Below are 22,406 nucleotides of genomic sequence, written 5' to 3'. Positions count from 1 at the left end.
AGTGAGGGGCGCTCTTATTGTACATGTATCATCCATTCATTGTCAATGGCATTTAATGTTTGTGTTAGGACAAATATCTACCTGCCACTGTGCCACATCCTCTGAACTACAGTCTCCTGAAGTAGCAAAATATTACTTTGGTCAATGGTCATTGAGGTGTGTTTAAATCAAATAACCTATGATGCAGTATTATACAAAAGCAGAAGGATTCCTTTTATTGTAATTAAAGAGGTGGATAGTATTGGTAGCATAGTTCCAAATAATACATTAAAATAACCTGCCTTAACCGATTTATGTTATTGCTGCAGTATCCACACAATACTGTAATTTGATATTGTAGCATCAATAGACTCTCTCTCTCTCTCTCTCTCACACACACACACAAACACACAATGTGGAACTATCACAGCCTTTTTTTTTACAAAATTATGGAAAAACAAAATACAAATAGGTATTCATGAAACAACCCAACCCTTCTTAAATTACAAAGAAAATGTTGGAGGAAATGTCATTAAATTAAGTGCTGTACACATGTGGTAATAATAAATGATAATAAATTAGGAATACTTAAACTTATTTATATCGGTACATTGCATGGCTTCCTCCTTTGAACGTCATTAGCGGTATAGTTACATAATGGCTGTTTCCTGTCATAATGCCAACATGTCTGTGCTTGGCTTTGTCTCCACTTGTGCATTGTTGCATCCTTGTGTCAGAGGTCGTTTTGAAATCATTGACATTTTGTCTCGTAACCCAGGAAAAACAGAACAAATGAATACATATTTTAACAACAGATTTTTCCACAGTTCAATCCCTGAAGACAAAACATGGCAACCCTTATTTGAAATGTTGCATAACCATAAGGGAACATATTACAATGGATTATGAATTACACATTCTAACCCATTAGCAACAAGCCAGACAATACCTTTCTGCTTCATAATTTTACTATGGCTATCAAAGGCCCGAGGTTGACCAAAATCAATTACAAACATTGTCATTGCGAGGGTGTCTCCTTTCACAGTGACCAGGGTTTGTCCTTTGGATAAAAACAAAAGCAATTCGTAAAGGTACGGTGTTCAATACAAACAGGGAGATAGATGAGGCAACAGTTCAAAACAAGTTGTCCATCAGTAGTTTGGTGTCTCAAAATGTTTACACATTTTTGAAAGATTTTCTCTTAAAAAAAAGAAAATCAATTTTTTTACAAAATAGCAAATCTATAAGCTTACAAGTTTGTGAAAGACACATGCTATTTCCTTTAAACAGATTGAACCATGACATAATCGAATAGTCAAATTCATCCTCCCTGTTCCTCTGGAACCCATGCTGCTGGTTTTCAGAGACACGTCACACTGGGACAGTGATTGCATCCACCTGGCATGCTAGCTCTAACTAATCCCTGATTAAGACAAGACAGCTAGGACAACAGGTGAATGCACAGACTTGAAAGCCAACAGTACTTTGGGACCAAGGTTGGAAGTTATACCCTGCGTGAAATCAGCAAGAATCAATGCATGACACTTCTCTGTGACATTGTCAGGAAATTGATTTACTCCAATAGGCTACACTGCGATACAGGCCTGTATATGGTGGTTTAATTAAACAGTGGTTCTCAATTTATGTCAGATGACAGTGAAGTGACAATTTAAGCTTTAAGGGCCTTTAAGAGTGAAGACCTTTTTAATACCTTTAAAAAAGTAAGTAAGAAAAGAAAAAGACTATTACTGCATCAAAACTTTAAAAACTGGTCAAACATTGGCAAAAAGAAATACGCAAAAATTGTGAAAGTAGCCGATCTACAAGCATTGTCAAGCAATATATCTGTGGAAGCAATATTTATCTGTGGAACCGAGTCAAACTGTAATGCCTCAACTCCTACAACAACAAAGTGCTTGTCAGGGTGGGGGGTCCCCAGTTCAAATATTATAATTTTGGGGGGTCGCAGCCTGAAAAGGTTGAGAACCACTGGTTTAGTATAGTGTATACGATATTATTCAAAATATAGTAGTATGGACTCATAAAACAACAATAAGCTACATGCTTATGATAAGCAAGTGTTAAAAACAAAAACAAAACAAAAACAAACATTTTAAATAATTTAGATTTACAATTGATGGAGTTTGTATAAATATGTATTTTGCTACTAATTAGGCAGTCATGAAATCAGATGACATCACTTTTTAGTTCCAAGAGGCACTAACAATAATACTGTTACTGGTCACAGACTCGCAGCACAATGCTGCAAATATGAGCTAAATACAGTCAACACCTGAGAGGCAGCGCAGAATTCCTTGCATGCGGTTAAAGGGGACAATTATTATTTTTCATGAAATAAAGTTATCAATAAATAGATATCAATTGGACAACGCCCCCTTTGAAATAATATTTACAGCTACCTACTCCATTTGACCCCTTAAATAAGATATGTAGCAAACATGACCACATGTCACCGTTGGACAAGATTCAAAGCATACGTGTATGATTGTCAGTTGTGCATTTTGTGCTATTTTGTTGTTGGGACTCTTTGATATCGACCTACTTACATGGACGTACAAGTCAACATGTGGACCACGTTATTAAACATTATATTGAACATTGTTCCTAGAATTGGGAAGCTCGTGATAAGGACTGGATATTATTTTTCAACATCCACTACACATAGTACACAGAACATAGATTCTCAAACAGTCCAAACGTTCCAACAGGGGTTGTGACATGCATCTCTAATGTAAACAAATCCTGTCAGTTTGTATTGAATTAGAACACTTCACATTTTCATTTAGCCTAAGATTTAGACTCTCGTATTTTATTATGTGTGGTAATATGATGATGTTAAAACTGCCATGACGTTGCCCTGCTGTAGTGAGATTTAAACCCGATTTATGCTTCAGCAACAAAGTATCATGCAGCATGTCGCTACACAAAAGTAACGTAATTTCAATGACACTGTGTCGCTGACCCATAAAACAAGCTTAATACCTGTATTAATATATCGTTGCTGTCCGGCAGAAACCAGCTAACTCCATTTTTCAGGTTTTAGATTTTATTTTTCATACATTAGTGCTATTGAACAACCTTTATGTCTGTGTGTTGGTTAAAAAATATATTGAATCAATGAAAAGTATTAAAATGCGCTTCTGCCAAAACCTCCTAACTCCACTTGAGCTGGATATATATATTTTTTTTAATTTTAATCTTTTAATTTCCTAAAAATTGTACATTTTGGGGTTAGGTGGTTTCTGCCCGACAGCAGAGAACATACAACACAGGCTCAATCCATATAATCACTCATCATGATATCCAATATGAAGTGGATTAACTAAATTATTGTTAGTTATATGCTCATGCTCAACACTTCTGATATATGCAGAGAAAAATATATGATGAGTCCATTCACTGACTGAGGATAAGTTCAAGCAGAAAGCTATTTTGCATTGTATCAATGCTAAGCTTGGCAGCTTAGCAGTAAGTACTGTATGTGTGGTTATAAGGTGATGCACCCAGAGAGAGGCACTGCGATCCAATCCACTAAGTACTCGTCCCCAGCCCTGGTCCCTCATACTGTATGGGAACAAATGTTACACGAGTAGCCACTTGGTGAAACGGTACAGTGAGGTGGTGCATGGGTCTGTTTCGTTGTAATGGAACACCCTCAGAGGAGGAATGTTGCCATTTTTAAAGTCACGGAAATCAAATCACAATGCATTATGGGCAATTTAGGCGCTTAAAGTTTACAGTTTTGCAGACCCGTTCCCTTGGAGTGGGTCCATGGAAACTTCACTTGAGTTATTGGCAGAATGGAACGGCACTTAAGATGATGACAGCTCAACATCAGGTTTCGAAAGGGATTCCCTCAAGAGGAAGTGGTTAGAGGAAGTGAATATATAGCAGATTGGAACGTGTGTTTGGGTGTGGGGGTGGAGGAGGGGACCGGCACCAGGCCAAACCACCAGCCACTGCAGTCTGTGGAAGTGTGTTGTGGAAGGAGAAAGGCAGAGGGGAGTTGTCATTCATCTAGCAGGGTCTCCCTCCAGTTGAAACTGTGGTTGGGTCCATGCGTAAGGGGGAGGATGGGTGGGTCCACCAGCTGCCACACCCCCGTGTCCCCCTGCTCCTCACAGCAACAGAAGCCCAGATATGGGATCTATGGATGGAAATTAAGGTTACGTAAATTGAAGATAAGAAAATCGTGTCCGTGAAGTGAGGGGCGCTCTTATCATCAAACTTCATCATACATCATCTAATTCTGGCCAATCACAAATTGCGTCCTCACGTTTGTTCTGACCAGGGGGAGGTGGTATAGAGACCAGGATTACTGCATGTTTTTTATGAGGGTACCTACCCTAGGGGACATGGGGAGAATATGCAAACTCCACACAGAAAGGCCCTTTCACCAACCCCACCTAAGGTATGGTCACTGATGACGTGGAGGAGAGAACACGCCCCCAGTGCCCATAGCGTCCCCGGCGGGAATCAAACCCGGAACCTTCTAGCTGTGAGGCGACAGCGGCAGCACTACCCCCAGAAAAAAACAGTATGATTCAATTTGGAAAAAGTGATTAATCACAAATTACATGCTGTTTTTAGACATTTTAATTAGAATGAATCATTGATCTTTTCCTAGGTGGGTTGAGCAAGAAAGTATAAACCAAAATAAGCCAGTCCTATTACTAAAGGTAACCAATGCCCTGAGAGAAAAACATTGGATGTGAGCATATAATTCCACCAAATTGGCCAATTTGTGACAAGTCGGATTTTGGTCACAAAATTGAGTCACAGAATTAAGCCACTGACAAGAGTTGCAGGCAGAGTGTAGGTTCAGGAGAGACTAGAATGGTTTATACAGACATATTTGAGAGGTAGAGGTTGTTAAAGTATGACCTTTCGGACAACTTGGATGAAGTCCTTAGCATTCTGTGGGCTGCGACCTTGCAGCTGCCGCGTGCACGCTTCCAGGGAGGAGGCATGGGCTACGAGCAAAACGTTGTTTCCTGTGGAACGAGCGCGCGCGTGCACGCACGCGCGCACACACACACACACACACACACACACACACACACACACACACACACACACACACTTAATATATTATAATAACAAAACATTCCCCTTAACCTCAACTAAACCATAATCCTAATTTATATCCTACACTGAAACCCTGGTGCTAAAAATAGCCTAAACCTTTGAAAGTTGAGACAGGATTTTCCTCACTTTACTATCCACATTCTGTCACACATAGAAGGATAAGGAAACATATGAAAGAGCATTCATGTGTGCACACACCCGCCATATAAACGCACGCACGCACGCACGCACGCACGCACGCACGCACGCACGCACGCACGCACACACACACACACACACACACACACACACACACACACACACACACACACACACACACACACACACACACACACACTTTTTCAGTAACAGGAGTAGTGTGTGTCTGTTTGTGTCAAAGATTGTACATACCTGTGTTTTTACAGTCAGACATGATGTCTTTGGTCACTTGGTAGCTGCGACTGATGTAGCTCTCATAGCACTCTGACACAGTGAGTTTACTGACTGGGATGAGAGGTCTATGGAGGAAACCAACAGTCATTTACCATAGCAGTGGTTCTCAAACATTTGCATGTCAAGGTTATGTATTTATGGATATTGTCTAATACAGTGATTCCCAAAGTGGGGTCCGGGGACCCCTAGGGGTCCTTGAGAGAGTTCCAGGGGGTCCCCAGCTAAATGATAATTAGGAACCAAATGGACCCTTCAGAATCACTGCTAGAACCGTAAAGATCTTCTCTTATGGGGAGTCACTGGCATATCTCTTCAAATGGGGGTCCACGGGCTGATTAATGACGATTTAGGGGTCCTTGACATAAAAAAGTTTGAGTGGTCCAATAGACGACTATTGCTCAGTGGTAAAAGTATGAAGACAGTTGTTTGCTATAGGAATGTGTTGCATAGATGCTGCTCAATAGGATGCTGCTTTTTGAATATAAACTCTTTAATCCAGGAGCAACAAAAAAGTTTCTAGATGTGATTGTTTTAGAAATATTGGGTGCCCAGAATAAGATGTCGCCATGGGATCCTGACTTCCAGTCACCTGTATGTTGTGTCCACACTGAAGTGAGCTGTGACCAGATCCGTAGGAGAGATCCATGCAGGCAAAGAGTTGCCAGAAACCCATTTGGTCCATTCAAAGAGGCCTGGTTCCACTCGCACCTTCATCTTTCCTTCCTGCTGCAGTCCTACAGTAGATAGGAGCACAGCAGCGCTAGATAGACTTTAAGACAACCTGTAAATCGCTGCCTAATAATAAATGCTTACGTAATCTATTTTATATTGTGGCAACCCAGGGGAGAATAGGCAAGATTCACAATAAAATAAGAGGCTCAGAGTCAGATTCAACATAAACTTGAAATTGTCTTTTATTAAATTGTTAGGGAAAGGGGAAAACGGGGCAAAACGTAACATATGGTTCGTCCTGTCAGGCTTCTATTCACAGTCCTGTGGGTAGAGCAGAGAGAGAGCTAGTGACTACTTTATTCAGGTGGGGGAGAGTGCTGTATGCTCTCCCTTGTGGAGTCGGCTTGTGAGATATCCCTCATACCAGCCTCCTCATGAACAGAGTGATTCCTGCTTCCTCACTCCTCCATTAGTCCAAACTGACTCACCAGACAGCTTGGGCATCGGCTATTTAAAAGCTTCTGGTGATTGCCTTACTGGCTGCAGGTGCGTCCATGTCCAGGCTCCCATTGGCTGCAATACCTGTACAGGGTGATATACTCCCTCTATCACCTCCCCCAGCCTCCTTCTGTGGGGAATAGGCCTGGCTGTTTCCCCTGGTTTCGCTGTCTGGCAGAAACCAGCTAACTTTCTTTCATAAAATAATGCTATTGAACACCCTTCGGTCTGTGTTTGGGTTAAAAGAATATTGAACCAATGAGAAGTATTAAAAAGGGCTTCTGACAAAACCAGATAACTTCATATCTTATAAAGCAGCTGTCTCCACCCCCTCTCCCCCTCTCATGCAAGTATCTGGCAATATATACTGTAAAGTCACAATGCCAACTTTGATGAGGCAGTATTCCTTTGTTTTCTTCATTTCCTGTGAGAAATGAACATTTTGGACTGCTTCCTACCCGACAGCAGAGATATACTCGATGAAATGAACGAATATATGTTTTTTATTTATTTGAAGATGAGCTCACCTTTGAGGATGTTCTGAGCGGTCTGAACACATCGCAATGAGGGAGAGCAATAAACAAAGTCTATTACTGTGTTACTCTCCAACAGAGCTTCACCTAGACCACACACACACACACACACACGACACACCATAAATCATTGGTTCTCAAAATCAATATGAATCTTGGGATTTCTTTTAAATAATTTGGAATCATTTTGAACATATTGGGGTTAGGGTTATATTTTATATATTAGGGAATATTTTCAGATGGGGGTACGGTAGATGGTGTATTTTCCCTGTGACTACAGGTGAACCGTGACAATTTGACCTGTCCACCACTGGGATAGACAACCAGCAGTATTCTATTGGGATCACTCTTCTACATGCAGTCATGTGTTTGGTTGTGTAGACTAGAGCTAACATACCTACTAGTCGAGCCTGAGTGGATCCAAACACAGTGATGGGAGAGTCCATGTCGTAATCTTTCCCTCCTCCCCACAGGGGCAAACTGGGAGGCATATTCAAGTTTGTACGCACGTATTTACCTGGGAAAGACAGCAGACACTCATCAAGACGCCTCCTCCTTTTACCATATTTTGTATATGTGGAAACAAAGAAAACTAAACTAAACTTACTAATGTGGCAGTGGCATATATGTCTGGGGTCCGGGTACAAGAGTTGCTGTGGGACCCCATACTCATAATAATGATTTGGGGTAAAGGGGGTATGGGGAGGTTCTCACCTTTACTGTCAGAGCACAGTGACTGCCAGTGTTTACCAAACACCACGTCCATCCTCTCGCCATGCCGACAGACAAACAGCGTCCGCTTGGGCTGCCGGGAATGGCCACTGCTGATTCGCAGGACCTGGTGTCAATCAAAAGACGTTGGTAGTGGAGAGGCAGAGCGCTTCATCAGAACAAAGGGTTTCATGCAGTATTTTTTTGCCAAGTTCTCCTTTCTATTCCTGATAGAACAGACGGTCCAGTTTGAACTGTGTCACTCTGACCTGCATAGGATGGCAGATGAGACTGAGACCCGGTGTGTCCCCAGGACTCGTGTTGTCTAGGCGACGGCTGTCCAGCAGTCCGTCAAACATGCCTCTGTCCTTCCCTGCCTTGTCTGAGGGCCCACAGCTGAAGAATGAATGAGATCTGTGGGAGCAGAGTTCATGTGTTCATATGTTCACTACAGAGAAGGGGTCATCAATGTGTCCGTTCACAGACAAATGTGTCTATGGCAAAGACGTTGTGTTGATCGTGGCAAATGTTAGATTTTCGCTTTTCTTATTTTGATCATGAGACCCAATTACTGATTGCCAAGTCGATCATTCAAATGCTCCACAGTTCCTCCGGCTTGGCCGGGCACTCCAAAAACAAACAAAACCCTTTTCACGACAGCCACATTGAAATAAATAGTTATGCAATGTCACTTTCTTCACAGGTATTACCAATGATACGGTTGGGTTCCATTCACATTAAGTCAGGGCACTTCCGTATATTGGCTGGAAGGCTCTGCAACAGTACTACATTAAACGGAAACAAGAGTGTGTTCCTTTGTGTTCCTTCGCTTGCATTAACAACAACCTCCTGGAGGTCCAACAGCTGTCAAGTCAAACAGCTGTTGACTTGCCATGTGTAACAGAGGAGACACATGGTCGTCTACACCCTCCTCCCACATGACCAAACTGTAGGGACTAGCAGTGACATACTTGAGTAGCCTATTGAGGAAAATGACAACATTAAGAACGGGGGGGGGGGGGGGGGATCGGTTGCCCTGCTGGGACAAAATGTTCATATCTTCAAAACTCGCTTCAACCACTTGAATATTGGCCAAAAATAGCAGATCTACAAGCTCACAAATGCATCGTGAGCTTGTAGATTGACAAAAAAGAAAATGTGGTGTCGACATAAAAAAGCGGCCAAAGAAAGCACGGTTGTATTGTAACTCAAGTCCAGTTAAGACTACAGGCGGTTTTAAGTGGTTAACTCTGTCCTCCAGCTGGGTTGCTGCTCCACTCACCCATGGAACACCCAGGTGTCGCACTCATCTGATCGGCTGACGTAGTTCTCAGGCAGCAGGCCAGACAGTCCTGTGGCCAGGGAGGTCCCATACACCCACCCCTCACTGGCTCCACCCTGGTCCACTGGGGACATGAATACAAAATCCCCAGGGACCAGCTCCAACTCATCCTCATTCTGGGGGGCATAGGGGTACATCACCCTCAGGCTCTGTGAAAGGAGAGGCGTTTAGATGTTTTCTTGTGAAATATGTTTGTCTGCATAAAATGATCTTGTTGTTGCTGTGAGAATTGACATGGGGAACAGAGCACGTATCATGGAACAGTATAAAATGAGTTAAGTGGGCACCCGCTGGCCAAGTGGTCCAGGTGCATGCCACATATAGGCTTTGGCGTTCATGACGACCTTTGCTGCATGTCTCTCCCCTTCTCTCTCTCCCTCTTTCCTGTTTCTCTTCACTTGATACTATCAATAAAGGCATATCTGTTGTAGCGTATGTGCTTGGAAACAATACTAGCCACTGTCAACACATTGACAGCTGCTAGTATATTTCTCTCAAGCCGAAGGTGACATATTGTGCATCATAGTATGTCAGGGATATTAAATATTAATTGAAAAAGCACACCAGTGTGAAGTGAGGGGCGCTCTTATCATCGTACATCATCATGATTCATGACGTAATATATGCTCGTCCACATATGACGTAAATACTCCATTCATTGTCAATGGGATCTACACTAATAGCTGAATATAGGAGGGGCTAGCGCCCCTCAAAAAAGCAATCAGCATCAGTACACCAATGTTGCCAATAGAGGGCAATATGACCCCATACATAAACTGTTATTTCACTAAGAAGACAAGACACTTCCTAGACAAGTTCTATCTATCTCCTAGACTGGTGATGTACAGGTTCCTAACCTGGCATTGCCAAACTGATCACTTGGGTTCAGTCATATTTGCCAGGCTAGTCAGTGGGTTCCTACCTCGTGGTTAGCGAATCGGATGTCCCGCGAGAAGAGGACGGCCAGCCAATCACAGCCCAGCTTTACTTCAATGCCCTTGGCCAGCTTCTCCAGGGAAGACAGGTGATTGGTCGGGAAGTGATAGGCTAGGGTCACATGGAGTTGTTTCTTATGAGGCTCCACATGGACTTCTGAAAGAGACAGTGATTGTGTTTACCTGCACTGTCAGTGATGTAAATAGGTTTTCAATGTAATGAGTCCCGGGATGCAGGGAGGGATGCTCTTTTAGATGAGATTTTATGAGTTCATTGTTTTATCCCACCTCCCTGTGCAGCTCCCTCACCCATTGTTTTATCTCACCTGCTTTCCTCGCAGCTTCTGCAGCGAAGTCTGTCGCAAACTGCTTGAGAACGTCAGCCACCTGCTCCTCCACAAAGAGACCGATGAAGTTGGAGGAGGTGTAGAGCTCCAGGGGCAGCGGACTGGGGAAGCGACCTCTCCACTGGGCTACGCTGACCTGCAGAGCTTCACACAGAGCCTCCACCTTCTGGTCCGCACACTGTGGAGGAGGAAGTGATGGATGGGGGTTATCGTCACACTCAGGGACACCGGGGATTCAACTATAGATCATTTTCCACCCATGGGTATTCCACTTCCATGTATTTACTTGCGCAAGCAGAGCGTGCAAGTAATAGTTTCGCCCGGTCCGTATGCACCGCCCCAGCCAACCCGCCACTTTTGATGCGTATGCAAATAAAACAGCAAATTGTGCCTGATTTGCTGGGACCAGATTACATACATGACCATATGTCTTACGTCATCATTGAGAGCTAGTCATACATATACTATATTTGTAAAATATAGTATATGTATTACACTCTGGCATTGGGTCCTTTAATCCACATATTTCTTACCTCATCATTGAGAGCTAGTTATACATACAGTATACACACATGTACTCTGGTCCCAGCAAATCAGGCACAATTTGCTGTTTTATTTGCATACGCATCAAAAGTGGCGGGTTGGCTGGGACGGAGTTTGGCGCAAAGTAACCACAGTATACCGCTAATCAACTTACAAATTACATATAGTATATGTATGACTAGCTCTCAATGATGACGTAAGAAATATGGTCATGTATGTAATCTGGTCCCAGCAAATCAGGCACAATTTGCTGTTTTAATAAAGACGTAATAAAGATGTGGATTAAAGGACCCAATGCCAGAGTGTAATTGGTTTTCGATGGTGACGTAATGACGATATGTTTTAGTGTTGGGAGAATTAAAGGTAATGCTCTTGGCCCAGGCCGTAGCGTAACGGTCTGGGCACCGGACTGGTGATCCAGTCGCGGTGTGCCGCGGGTTCGACTCCCGGACCCGACACGGCCTTTACCGCATGTCATCCCCCCATCTCTCTCCCATTTCCTGTCAGCCTACTGTCTGTCCCTTAAAAAATCAATAAAAGGCGTAAGCCGCAAAAAAAATATCTTAAAAAAAAAAAAAAAAGGTAATGCTCTTATGTATACATGTATGTAATCTGGCACCACTGCCATATCAGGCACAAGTAGTCATTACGTAACATGCATAAAGTAGGTAGGTAGCAAATAGTTAAACCTAATCAACATTTCAAACGTTCCTTCACAGAGAAACTGAGATTTGACAGTTTGTAGCGGTCGAAAGTACTTGCACGCTCTGCTTGCGCACTATTAGGCCATTTATGGCCTACTAGTGTACAACAAGCAAGTATGCACTCGACAGAGTGCAGTTCTAGTTTCTTTCTGTTGTCGAGATGGACAGTAAACGGGGAGACAACTTTTAACAGGTTTTGGATCATGGTCACTATATCTCTGGGTACATATGAACCAAATTGAACCAACACACCACATGACGCACAGCAACTTAAACAATACAGAATTGTATCCGGTTATACGGTTTGTCTCAATAATTACAAAATACAAAAGGGGAGTGACTGCCCACTCTCCCAGGATTATTATTATTCACAGGACGTGCTTGGCACACAATATGGAGCAATGCCATAGTCCATTGGTTGTCATTTAATGATAATCACCAGGATGTCAGCAAATACTATGAATATATGACACAAGGGCAAGCTAGAGAGTGAGATAAAGAACACATGTACTGTATGATATCTGCACCTAGGCGTCATGGAAGCCATTCCTGTATGTACTGTACCCCCACAATTGGCTGCAGGAAGGGAGCACAAGTTTGGTTTGACGTGATAACCCATTCAGTCCACTACAGCTTGCCTACTTGGTTGATGTGCAAAGCCACCGACTGCTCGGCGTGGGATCCTCAAGGGCCTGCTGTTGGCACGCTTGCCTTGTTTTAAAGTGATTTAAAAAGGATTTTGTGCATGAGTGAACCAAATTGAGCTTTCCTGTCCGAGTGTCCGTATATGCTTTCCTAGGAACAACTACTTAGCACCAGGGAACTCACCATGAAGAACTGACAGAGGGTGATGTGAGGAAAGATATTGTGGGCCTTGTTCTTGCCACAGGTCACCCGGCTCTGCTGCCAGAAGTGGGAGAGCTGGTTCTGCAGAGGTCCGCTGGGTCTCAGGTAGAGGACGTACTCCCTGGGCAACGGGTCATCCAGGAACGGATCGTCAACGTGGGAGAACAGCCTGGGGGGTTTAGGCATTACATTTCATACACAATCTTGTCTCTATCTCTCTCCTGTTTTATTTAACCCATTCTGACCTGAGATCAGATTCTAAAAATGTCTTCTACATCCTGACAGTTTTCTGAAAAAGCCAAGTTTCTAAGTCAGTCATTCTTCGATTTTTCAAAGATTGCAGACCTACAACCTCGTAGCGCGCCACTCGGTGGCACGCTATGAGCTTGTAGATCTGCTATTGTTCAATAGCTAAAGCATGGCATGATGCTAACACCAAAAGGGGTTCCGGTTAAATATTTGGGTGTCAGTTAAATATTTAAGTTGAAAGTGGGAAGTAGAGATGGGAACTGCAAAAACTCTTGAGCAATGATTACTATTGAATATAGAGCTTTAACCTTTTAACTATCAATTACACCCACTTTAAGGTAAATGTAAACATATAATTTGCATTGATGAAGTCTGTATAAACAGTAAGCTGCTAACTCCGAACAATAATAGGCCTAGCCTCAGACGCCCTGTCATTGCCTGAGACGGGGGGATGTGAGCACTAATTTTGTTTAACGTGACAATATATTCCGGGCAGCTCACTTTGTACTCTCTTCAGAGTTAAACACTGAGTATTTTACTGTGTAGAAGAGGCCAGTGCAATACATTACAATGTCACTTGTTTGGTGCATAATATGTGTAAATTACACCTTACCAGTCACATGCTGCTTGGACACTGCGGCCTCCCGTGGATACTAATGCTTTCAATCTGTAGAACACACAGAGAAGACATTTGTTATTAATCATTTGTATACATATCATTTAAAATGGAGCTATTTCATACGACTATGAATAGCAAAGAGAAGTTAGTTCACTTTTAGACTGTCAGCGAGTGCATCAGTTTGTCTCAAGTCTCACTTCTCCCTCCTAAACAAGCCAAGAAGCACAGACACACAGTTTATCTCACATCTACTCTGTCAGATAAAAGAAAGCTTGCTCTGACTCAACACATTTGTTGGGGTTGTGACTCACTAGAAAGAGTTTCAAACAGTGAAGCAGCCATGACTCAGTCTCTCTATAATCCGTAAATTGGCGACCCATGGGTTGAGAACCCCTGCTCTAGTCTCTACCATACTACCCTTCTGGGCACAGGTCTCCACCAGGATAGGAATGTAGGACATTGCAGCTTGCCTTCATCTGGTGGTTGGATAAAAGGGCAACAAAAGTAAATTAGAGGTAAAAACACTTTTCGGCCAGTTATAGCGCCACCTTGAGGCTGAGTTGAAATTGTTCATGTGGCATTTCTTCCTCGGCCTAGTGGGAATGTGCGTGCACAATTTCACGGAAATCACGCGATGTGTTCATGATTTGCAGCATTTTGTTTGAAACTGAGCACTCCTGTGAACTTTGGAAGCCAATCTTAACCAATCAGGATGGAGTCTGAGAAATCTGAAAGACCCGTTTCGTTGAATGGCTCTAGAGAGAGTGTGTACCAATTTGCGCGATGTTTGGACAAAATCTGTAGGTGTACTGTGCAAAAACTTGTTTTGCACAAAGCGGTCTCCTGGTGGCGCTATAACAGGCCGTTCTGGAAATTTTGGCATCGACCGGGTTAACGGTGGCCGAGATTAGCTGCTCACGGACACACGGACGGACGGACACACACACACACACACGGACGGACGGACGGAGTGCAAAACATACTCTCCCCCCATGCCTTCGGCCTGGTGGAGACAATAAGTATAACGTTGCAGCCTTAAAACAGCATGTGGGCCCAAGAGAAAGCCAGAAGATGCAAGCAATACAGAAATGTATCACAGCCAATCACAGGGTTGTCTGAGTTCAAGAGTCCGAATGGAACATCTTAATGACTAAATCAAATATTCTGAAATCAACAATATGGATGAAAGGTCCTTTTTGGTCAGACGTTGAAGAGGAGTAAATGGTAAACAAACTACATTTATACAGACCATTTATATTCTTCTGAACACTCAAAGCACTTTACAGTGTATGACTCACATTCACCCACATACTAACTGTACACAGCAACGGCGGTTGTCACTGGTTCAGCAATCTGAGAATCCCATCGTCAAATATTCGGGAAAACAGCGCCTCCCCTGTTGTTCCTCGAAATTTGTTTCGCGAGGCAACAGTCTGTCTTGAGAGACTACTGGTTCAGTGTCTTGCTCAAGGATACTTTCACGGACGCGATGTGTCCTACCGTATTAAGACCTCAGGTATAGATTCTAAAAATGCCTTCTAAATCCTAAAACGTACATTGTTATATCAGTGGTGCTCAAACTTTTTCATGTCAAGGACCCCCAAAATGATATGTATTTGGCCGCCGAATCCCATCTGAAAATGTTTTGCTTTAAAAAAATACATATATTAAAAAATGTGCACATATTTTCATGATTTTCAACAATAGCAGATCTACAAGCTTTTATAGCGTGGCACTTCATGAGCTGGTAGATCTGCAATTTTTGAATAGCCACGGTATAAAATAATGCATTTTAGCTCAAATCTAAAAAAAAGTAACATTTTAAACATTTGAGCAGAGAAGATTCTGACAGATCAGCTGGTGTCTCAAACATCTGGCCACAGCATAGCAAATCCTGGGTATGATTCCCAGTTCAGGATCTCTATTGCATGCCCTTCCTCATGGACTGACTTTCCTGTAATGTCTTCCATATGTTTTCTAATTGAAGCACAAATTACTTTATATACTTTATTGTTTGTTTGTCATTTAAGAAAATGCTCTGATGTCAACCACTAGAGAAGCAGTCCAGATGATTACCAAACATAAGCCAACAGTCCTCAATGAACAATGAATCCTGAGTCAAAGGAAACATCAGTTTGTAATAAAGGCCTCTAGGGTGGAGTGGAGGAAGATAACACTGCGTAGGAAGAGATGGAAACCAACTCCCTGAACAAGAGCAGTAACTGAATTAAAGTATGAATAAATCACCAGGGGATTACTCTAACTTTACCATTACAGACTGAAAGATGGTACAGCATTTAGCTAAAGCTTCTTTGCTGTTTTCAAAATTTTGTAAATATACAAAAGATATATTTGTGAAAATGCATTTTCAATGATGAGACAGACAGACAGACAGACAGACAGACAGACAGACAGACAGACAGACAGACAGACAGACAGACAGACAGACAGACAGACAGACAGACAGACAGACCAGAATCTCATTAGCAGCTGCGTGTTCAGGGGAGAAGAACCTATAATATGCCATTTCCTCCTTCGGGAAGCAGACCTCTGAGGCTTGTTGCTGCTGGAAGCTGCCTTCAGCTTGTGAAGTCAGCATGCACAAGCTGGTCTTCTACCAACTTCAACTTGATTTTGACAGCATATATTTTGATTTAGTTTCAGTCAGTCTTTTACGGAGCCCTGGAGTGGCCATGGTGAGAAACATAATGGGAGTTGATGAAACTTGACAGCACTTGAAGCGCATGTCTGTATGTGTAGCCACTTTGTATTCGAATGTCAGAGAGAGGGAAAGAGAAAAAAAGTGAAGCAGAAGTGACAGATGGCAAAAAGAGTTTGAGTGATTCTGCCTTGAACCATTTCCTCATAGTCGTCGTCGTCGTCGTCCCCCCCTCTACCCCTGGGCGGCGGTGGCTCAGGGGTAGAGTGGCTGGATGGAAACCGCAAAAGTTGCCAGCTCGAACCCGGGCTCCCCCAGAGTCAGTGTCGAATTGTCCCTGAGCAAGACTCTGAACCCCTCATTTCTCCCGATGTGCTGGTTGGTGCCTTGCATGGTTTCCGCCGCCATCGATGTGTGAATGGGTGAATGTAATGCACAATCTATGTAAAGCGCCTTGGATAAAGGCGCTATATAAATGCACCATTTACCATTTTACACACACACAAACACACACACAGAGCACAGCACCCTGCCAGCAAAGCAAATAATGGGGTTTTACCATATTTCATCATGCACCTGGGAGACCCAGGGGCTATGACACTATCTGGCTGAAACCCCATCACACTTTCACAATCATGAGAGGATATGGAAAAGAGAAGTGGGTCATATGACAGGGTCATCAACCACAGGCAGACATGGAAACGTTGAGAATTACTTTAATCTGAAGCACACTTCTGCAATGACTCATGGTTGTAGATATAATAATTAAACACAGCACCTTTTAGAACAAAGCTGGGTACTATATCAACTGAACTGAAACTATACTATGGTTAATCTAAAGTCCTGGAACAATAGTTCATTATCCAGCAGGTACTGGTTATCCTCTTAAATTACATTTGGAATTATTACATTGTATTATTATTTATAATAACACTTTTTGTTGAAGAACTGTAATTGTGAGGTGTCAAACCATTAGTTCAGTCAGACAACTCAAGAAGGTTGTAATATATATATTTATTGAATATAAGATAAGCAATAAAATATATTTATTATGGTTTGGCGATGTAATGGATCTGCTTTTTAGGTACTCAGATCAAGCGCATCAGTCCCGGCCATAGGGACTCCGAATCCCCCGTACCTAAACAGTAGATCCAAAACGACAGGTGGTAGCTGGGGTGGAGGTGGGTGAGCACTTGTATACAGCAGCGCGCAGGTATACAGTATAGCAGCAGCAAGCAAGCAGGAGGAGGAATGCAAAACCTCCGGTTAAAGTAGCCGGTATGAGATGGAGTGAGTGTGTGATTGGCTGAGTGAATCATGTGGATGAGAGCCTGATGCTGCTGCGGCCCAATTAACGGCCAGTGCGACTGAACTGAGGTTCCCTGACTGAACTTGCTCTGCCCATGTCTACGACAGGCACAAATGCTCATTTCTTTGAGAAATCCAAGTCACAACAAATAACTCAAAATGCAGGACCACAGATCCTGCAAATGTGAGTCACGCAATTGCATTCTAACATAGTCCACATGGTGTCAACCACATACTGTACGTTCTTCCATAAAGTCATTGAAAGCCTGCTCATCTGCTCTCCACATTACAGAGGTATATACATGGGGGAGGATTCGTTGCTTACAGGTTGTTGGTTGTTTATCTCTGCCTAGGGGCCGCACCGCCACTTACACAAACACTTTGAGGATGGTTGTATCACAGACAAGACTACGTCAAGACAGAGCTAATCTCACAAAACCTCTGGACTGATCAGTAGTAAACTTGATGCAGCAGAATGCACACTGCCAGTAAGAAGTACAGCTACAAGTTTTCTCCACATTATGTTTAGACTTTTTAAAATATATTTAACTTGAATTTTATTGTAGTAGTCAAAGTATTATGTATATACTTATGCTTGCTTCTTTTACTGCACTCTTTGATTTGTCTATAATGACAGGTACTGTTCCATTACAGAGACACGCAGTTAAAAGTGGGTGAATGACTGCTGGTCTCAGGGTTGCATACTGATCAAAATTAAAACAAGGTCCACTCATGTTCAATTGTTTGTTATTATTATTATATATTTTGTTTGTTCTCATGAAGGTCTCCACATAATAATATACTGTGTGGATCTGTTCATCTCAACAGCACTTTATCAAAGAGTCAGACAGGTGAGACTGAGAGGTACAGTAGTGAAAGAGTGGCACTCGGAAATAGTTTGGGTTTGTAATGGACAGTAATGGTGAGCAGGCGAGGCCCCCGGCCAGGCTGATCGACCACAGAAGAGGCAGAGGCAGAGGAATTCCTTTTCAGGTTTTTAATAGGTGTGTTTGGTACACACGATGTGTGTGGTTTGCTCTTGGAAGCACACAGTTCCGAGTGTGGAGAGAGATGGTATTCTGGAGGGTGGTGGACAAGAAGCTGGTGTGGTGATCTAGCATGCATGAATGAATGAGTGCAGCTAGTCCTACTTGTAGCCTCCCACACCTGTGTGCAGTGAGCAAGCTGCCAGCCACTCAGCCTTGATTGCTTGATTGGCAGTGAGTCTCCATGGGCCTTTTGACAAGTAGTCTCTCTTCAAAAGTGATTGACCTAAACATTTTATCATTTGTGTTTTGGTGTACATTTTAAATTAAAATCTACAGGGGTCGACGCAACAAAATGTTTTGAGATGGGGGTCTGTGGCCAAATACTGTACATATTATCTTGGGGGTCCTTGACATGAGAAAGTTTAAGAATCACTGATATTATAGCAGCATAGGTAACGTTTTCAGAAAGCTGTTTAGAAGACATTTGTAGAATCGACCTCAGGTCTTAATGAGTTAAAGCAAAATTGCTTTGGTGTACACTGTGGACATGAGTGCCAGTTAAGAAACAATACATTGGAATCTTTAGGGCCGATTCATACTCCTATTTTACCGCTGTTTCAGTGCTGTAGTGCCGTAATGATTTCGGCTCGTCATAAATTTTCAGTAGCACCGAAGAGCCGACTTTAGGACGGTACCCCCCCCCCCCGAACCTCAGATGACATCACATTGTAGGCTCTACAGAGCCGAACCGACTTTTATTCGTCTCTAAAATAGGAGTATGAATTTTATATAACTTATCTATATAACTCTATATAAATCTATATAACTTATAGAGCGTCGCAGTCCCGCCCCCTACCATGGCCCAGGAAATGATTCTCCGTTCACTTTCCTCATAGACATTTCAGAAAGTATTTCTTTAAAGACGTTTACGCTGCGGACAAAGCCAACTCTTGTCGTGACAAATCATGACAACAAACACAATTTTTCGGGCCAAACAAAGAATTAGAAAGTAGGAAAAAAACGGCAGGTTACAACACTTTTTGTTGTTGTTTTTCTTCTTTGTAATTATTTGTTTGGCTCGAGTTGGCTTCGTACGACGCTTAAAAGGTCTTTAAATAAATACTTTATGAAATGCCTATGGGAAAAATGCATTGGGATTCATTTCCTGGGCCACTCGTTGTTCTGAAAGGGGGAGGGACTGCGACGCTCTATAGTACACATGCGGAAAAGTGCCATTGGCTTCATCTTGACAGTGCTTAGAAGTGACACGTTTTCAGATGGATAAGTACATAACCCATAACCCAGCATTTGTGGGAACTAACAGAGTGAGACATAAAACAAACAAATTGGTGTGAGTCAGACAGTTGAAAACCACAGCGTATAGCGTATACACACACACATACAGCATAGATATACACAATTATATAGTAACGCAGTCCACGCAAGCACGCACGCACGCACGCACACACGCACGCACGCACGCACGCACGCACGCACGCACGCACGCACGCACGCACGGTCGCACGCACACACACACACACACACACACACACACACACACACACACACACACACACACACACACACACACACACACACACACACACACACACACACACACACACACACACACACACACACACACACACACACACACACACACACACACACACACACACACACTAAAGCATTTCTATGTGAGTCAGTACAATGACACAGTTTAGTAGATATGTCCAGTGGCTGTTTTTAAGGCAACGTGCTGTAACTCACTGGTTCTCAGTACGGGGTTCCACACAGACAAACAATCACACAATTTACAATTTAGGCATTTAGCAGATGCTCTTATCTAGAGCGACAAGCATGAGATTTGAATTGGCCGAGTAAGCATGAACTCTAGTCAACAAACAACATGGTAAATAGTCAGTACTAGAGTGCAGAGAGAACAATGTAGTTCCTAAAAGAAACTAGGATACCAGGTAAACAATGAGCCCACCGACCATCTGTCTAAACAAGCTGCTATCTAAATAACATTTTTTACAATTGTGTCCAAGAGAAAAACAAATCTAACAAAACATGAGAACAAATGACCAAGACCTGCATAGTAAACATAGAATCTATAAAAACACACATACACACAAACGCAGGCAGGCACACACATACGCAGGCACGCACATACGCACGCACGCACGCCACGCCACACCACACCACACCACACCACACCACGCACGCACTTACACACACACACACACACACACACACACACACACACACACACACACACACACACACACACACACACACACGCACCCACACACACACACTCGTCATCCCCACTAAAGTGTGTCTGGTTGCCACTCCCTCAGTCCCTCTCATGACATTACTTCTGCACAGCTGTTGCTCTCCCCGTGCTCCCAGCAGGCAGGGCAGTGAGTATGTGGGCTCAGCTATGTTCCGACAGCCTGTACAGTAACAAAAGCCTTTGTGTTCATATGTCCAGGTTTATGTTGCTTATGTAACGGGGCCAAGAAGGATAGTGCTGGTTCCAACTGGTGTTACACATTTGTTTTTTATTGTTGTTGCTTTTTCTGCAAAATAGATATTAAATGCTCAGTATCACACACTGCATTATGCTCACAGCAGCATGTGTTGCATCATATGAACAAACTCTCATGGGATCACATTAACTTGTGATGACATCAAAACCAAATCCCAAAACAATCAATAATCAGGTCACAGTAATTAAACATTCACAATTCACATTAGTTCTTTCTTTCAAAAATAACCCACTTCCCTGTTTAGCTAACCCAACATTCCTAAACATCCTCACATAAGATCACAGTATTACACATAACATCCTTTATTTTACTCCTCCAACCCACATTAGTTATCACAACTGCACTAAATGCCCTGTCATGGCTGCCTTACTTGCCACTGCTGCAGCTACTAAAGCTAGGCTCCCATGCTAGTTGCTAAGCTAACTCCAACTCACTCTAGTCTGCACTGACTCTTCTTCACATCATAGTTATCTCAAAACACAGTTCAAATACAATCCAGACATACATCATCCCATAACATAATCCCACAGCATGTGCATTCCCAGTATAACCATCTCACCTGCAAAATAGATATTAAATGCTCAGTATCACACACTGCATTATGCTCACAGCAGCATGTGTTGCATCATATGAACAAACTCATGGAATCACGTGAGAGTTCAGTCCACACACCTCACACACTCTGTTCCCCTGGTGATACTCGCCACCTATTGGTGATATACTGGTACTGTTTTAAACACTGCACTGCAATAATGAACCCAACACAAAAAAATACCTTTTCCATCACAAATAAAATATAGAAAACCTTCACACCCACAACATGTATGACAAAGTCAAACTTTTAAATTGTCAGCAACTATATGGTTGCGCCACACTTACATTAACTTTTGGCAAAAATGGTGGAAATTTTTAATCATTAGCATTAAGTGGTCCTCATGAATTTACAGTAGCACTCATGCGAGGGTGTCGCTTGCCTAAACTAACTGATCAACAAGCTAACAACCCATTTTTAGCATGTAGATGTGTTCTTTTTGGCAAGCGACACCGTGGTACTACAGAGGATAAATAGCAGTGCCTTGCAGGAGTATATATTCCTAACATGTGTTTTGGCGTGGGAGGAAAGCCAGTGACCACAGAGAGAGAACACTCATGCTGAGCCACCCTAAGTCACATAAGTAGCTCATTCTCATTCAACTCAAGGTTATTATATTTAACAGAAACTATCAAAATAACAAAAACTAAAATTGACTGATCTGAATAAAGACTACAAACTAAAAACTACAAACAACAAACTCCATTTTCAAAATCCAAAACTATTATAACCTTGATTCAACTGAAGGTAAATAGAACAAAACAAAAAGAAATTCCACATGTTT

General features: G+C 42.6%; 2 protein-coding genes across 3 annotated transcripts in view; both read right to left on the bottom strand.

Moving 5' to 3' along the window:
• Positions 1-19,454, bottom strand: part of LOC310864798 (mth938 domain-containing protein-like) — a 42,780-nt gene extending 23,326 nt beyond the window's left edge. For both annotated transcript variants that reach the window (XM_083773580.1, XM_083773581.1), the window contains exon 1: positions 19,332-19,454. The gene's annotated coding sequence lies outside the window, so the exon portion shown is untranslated. The remainder of the gene's footprint in view (positions 1-19,331) is intronic.
• ubash3bb (ubiquitin associated and SH3 domain containing Bb) overlaps positions 558-22,406 on the bottom strand; it is a 38,787-nt gene continuing 16,938 nt past the window's right edge. The window contains exons 2-14 of the mRNA XM_083773579.1: positions 13,514-13,567; positions 12,634-12,820; positions 10,538-10,736; positions 10,199-10,368; positions 9,217-9,425; positions 8,204-8,348; positions 7,938-8,061; positions 7,621-7,740; positions 7,218-7,310; positions 6,110-6,254; positions 5,479-5,585; positions 4,885-4,994; positions 558-4,147 (exon numbers count right to left, since the gene is read on the bottom strand). Of these exons, the coding sequence (XP_083629705.1) occupies positions 4,010-4,147; positions 4,885-4,994; positions 5,479-5,585; positions 6,110-6,254; positions 7,218-7,310; positions 7,621-7,740; positions 7,938-8,061; positions 8,204-8,348; positions 9,217-9,425; positions 10,199-10,368; positions 10,538-10,736; positions 12,634-12,820; positions 13,514-13,567 (1,801 nt within the window). The 3' untranslated portion in view covers positions 558-4,009. The remainder of the gene's footprint in view (positions 4,148-4,884; positions 4,995-5,478; positions 5,586-6,109; positions 6,255-7,217; positions 7,311-7,620; positions 7,741-7,937; positions 8,062-8,203; positions 8,349-9,216; positions 9,426-10,198; positions 10,369-10,537; positions 10,737-12,633; positions 12,821-13,513; positions 13,568-22,406) is intronic.

The sequence above is a fragment of the Protomyctophum parallelum genome (assembly GCF_964188405.1).
Source record: "Protomyctophum parallelum genome assembly, chromosome: 9".
Lineage (NCBI taxonomy): Eukaryota > Metazoa > Chordata > Actinopteri > Myctophiformes > Myctophidae > Protomyctophum > Protomyctophum parallelum.
Note: the sequence above shows the minus strand (reverse complement) of the source record. Positions and strands in the feature narration are given on the sequence as shown.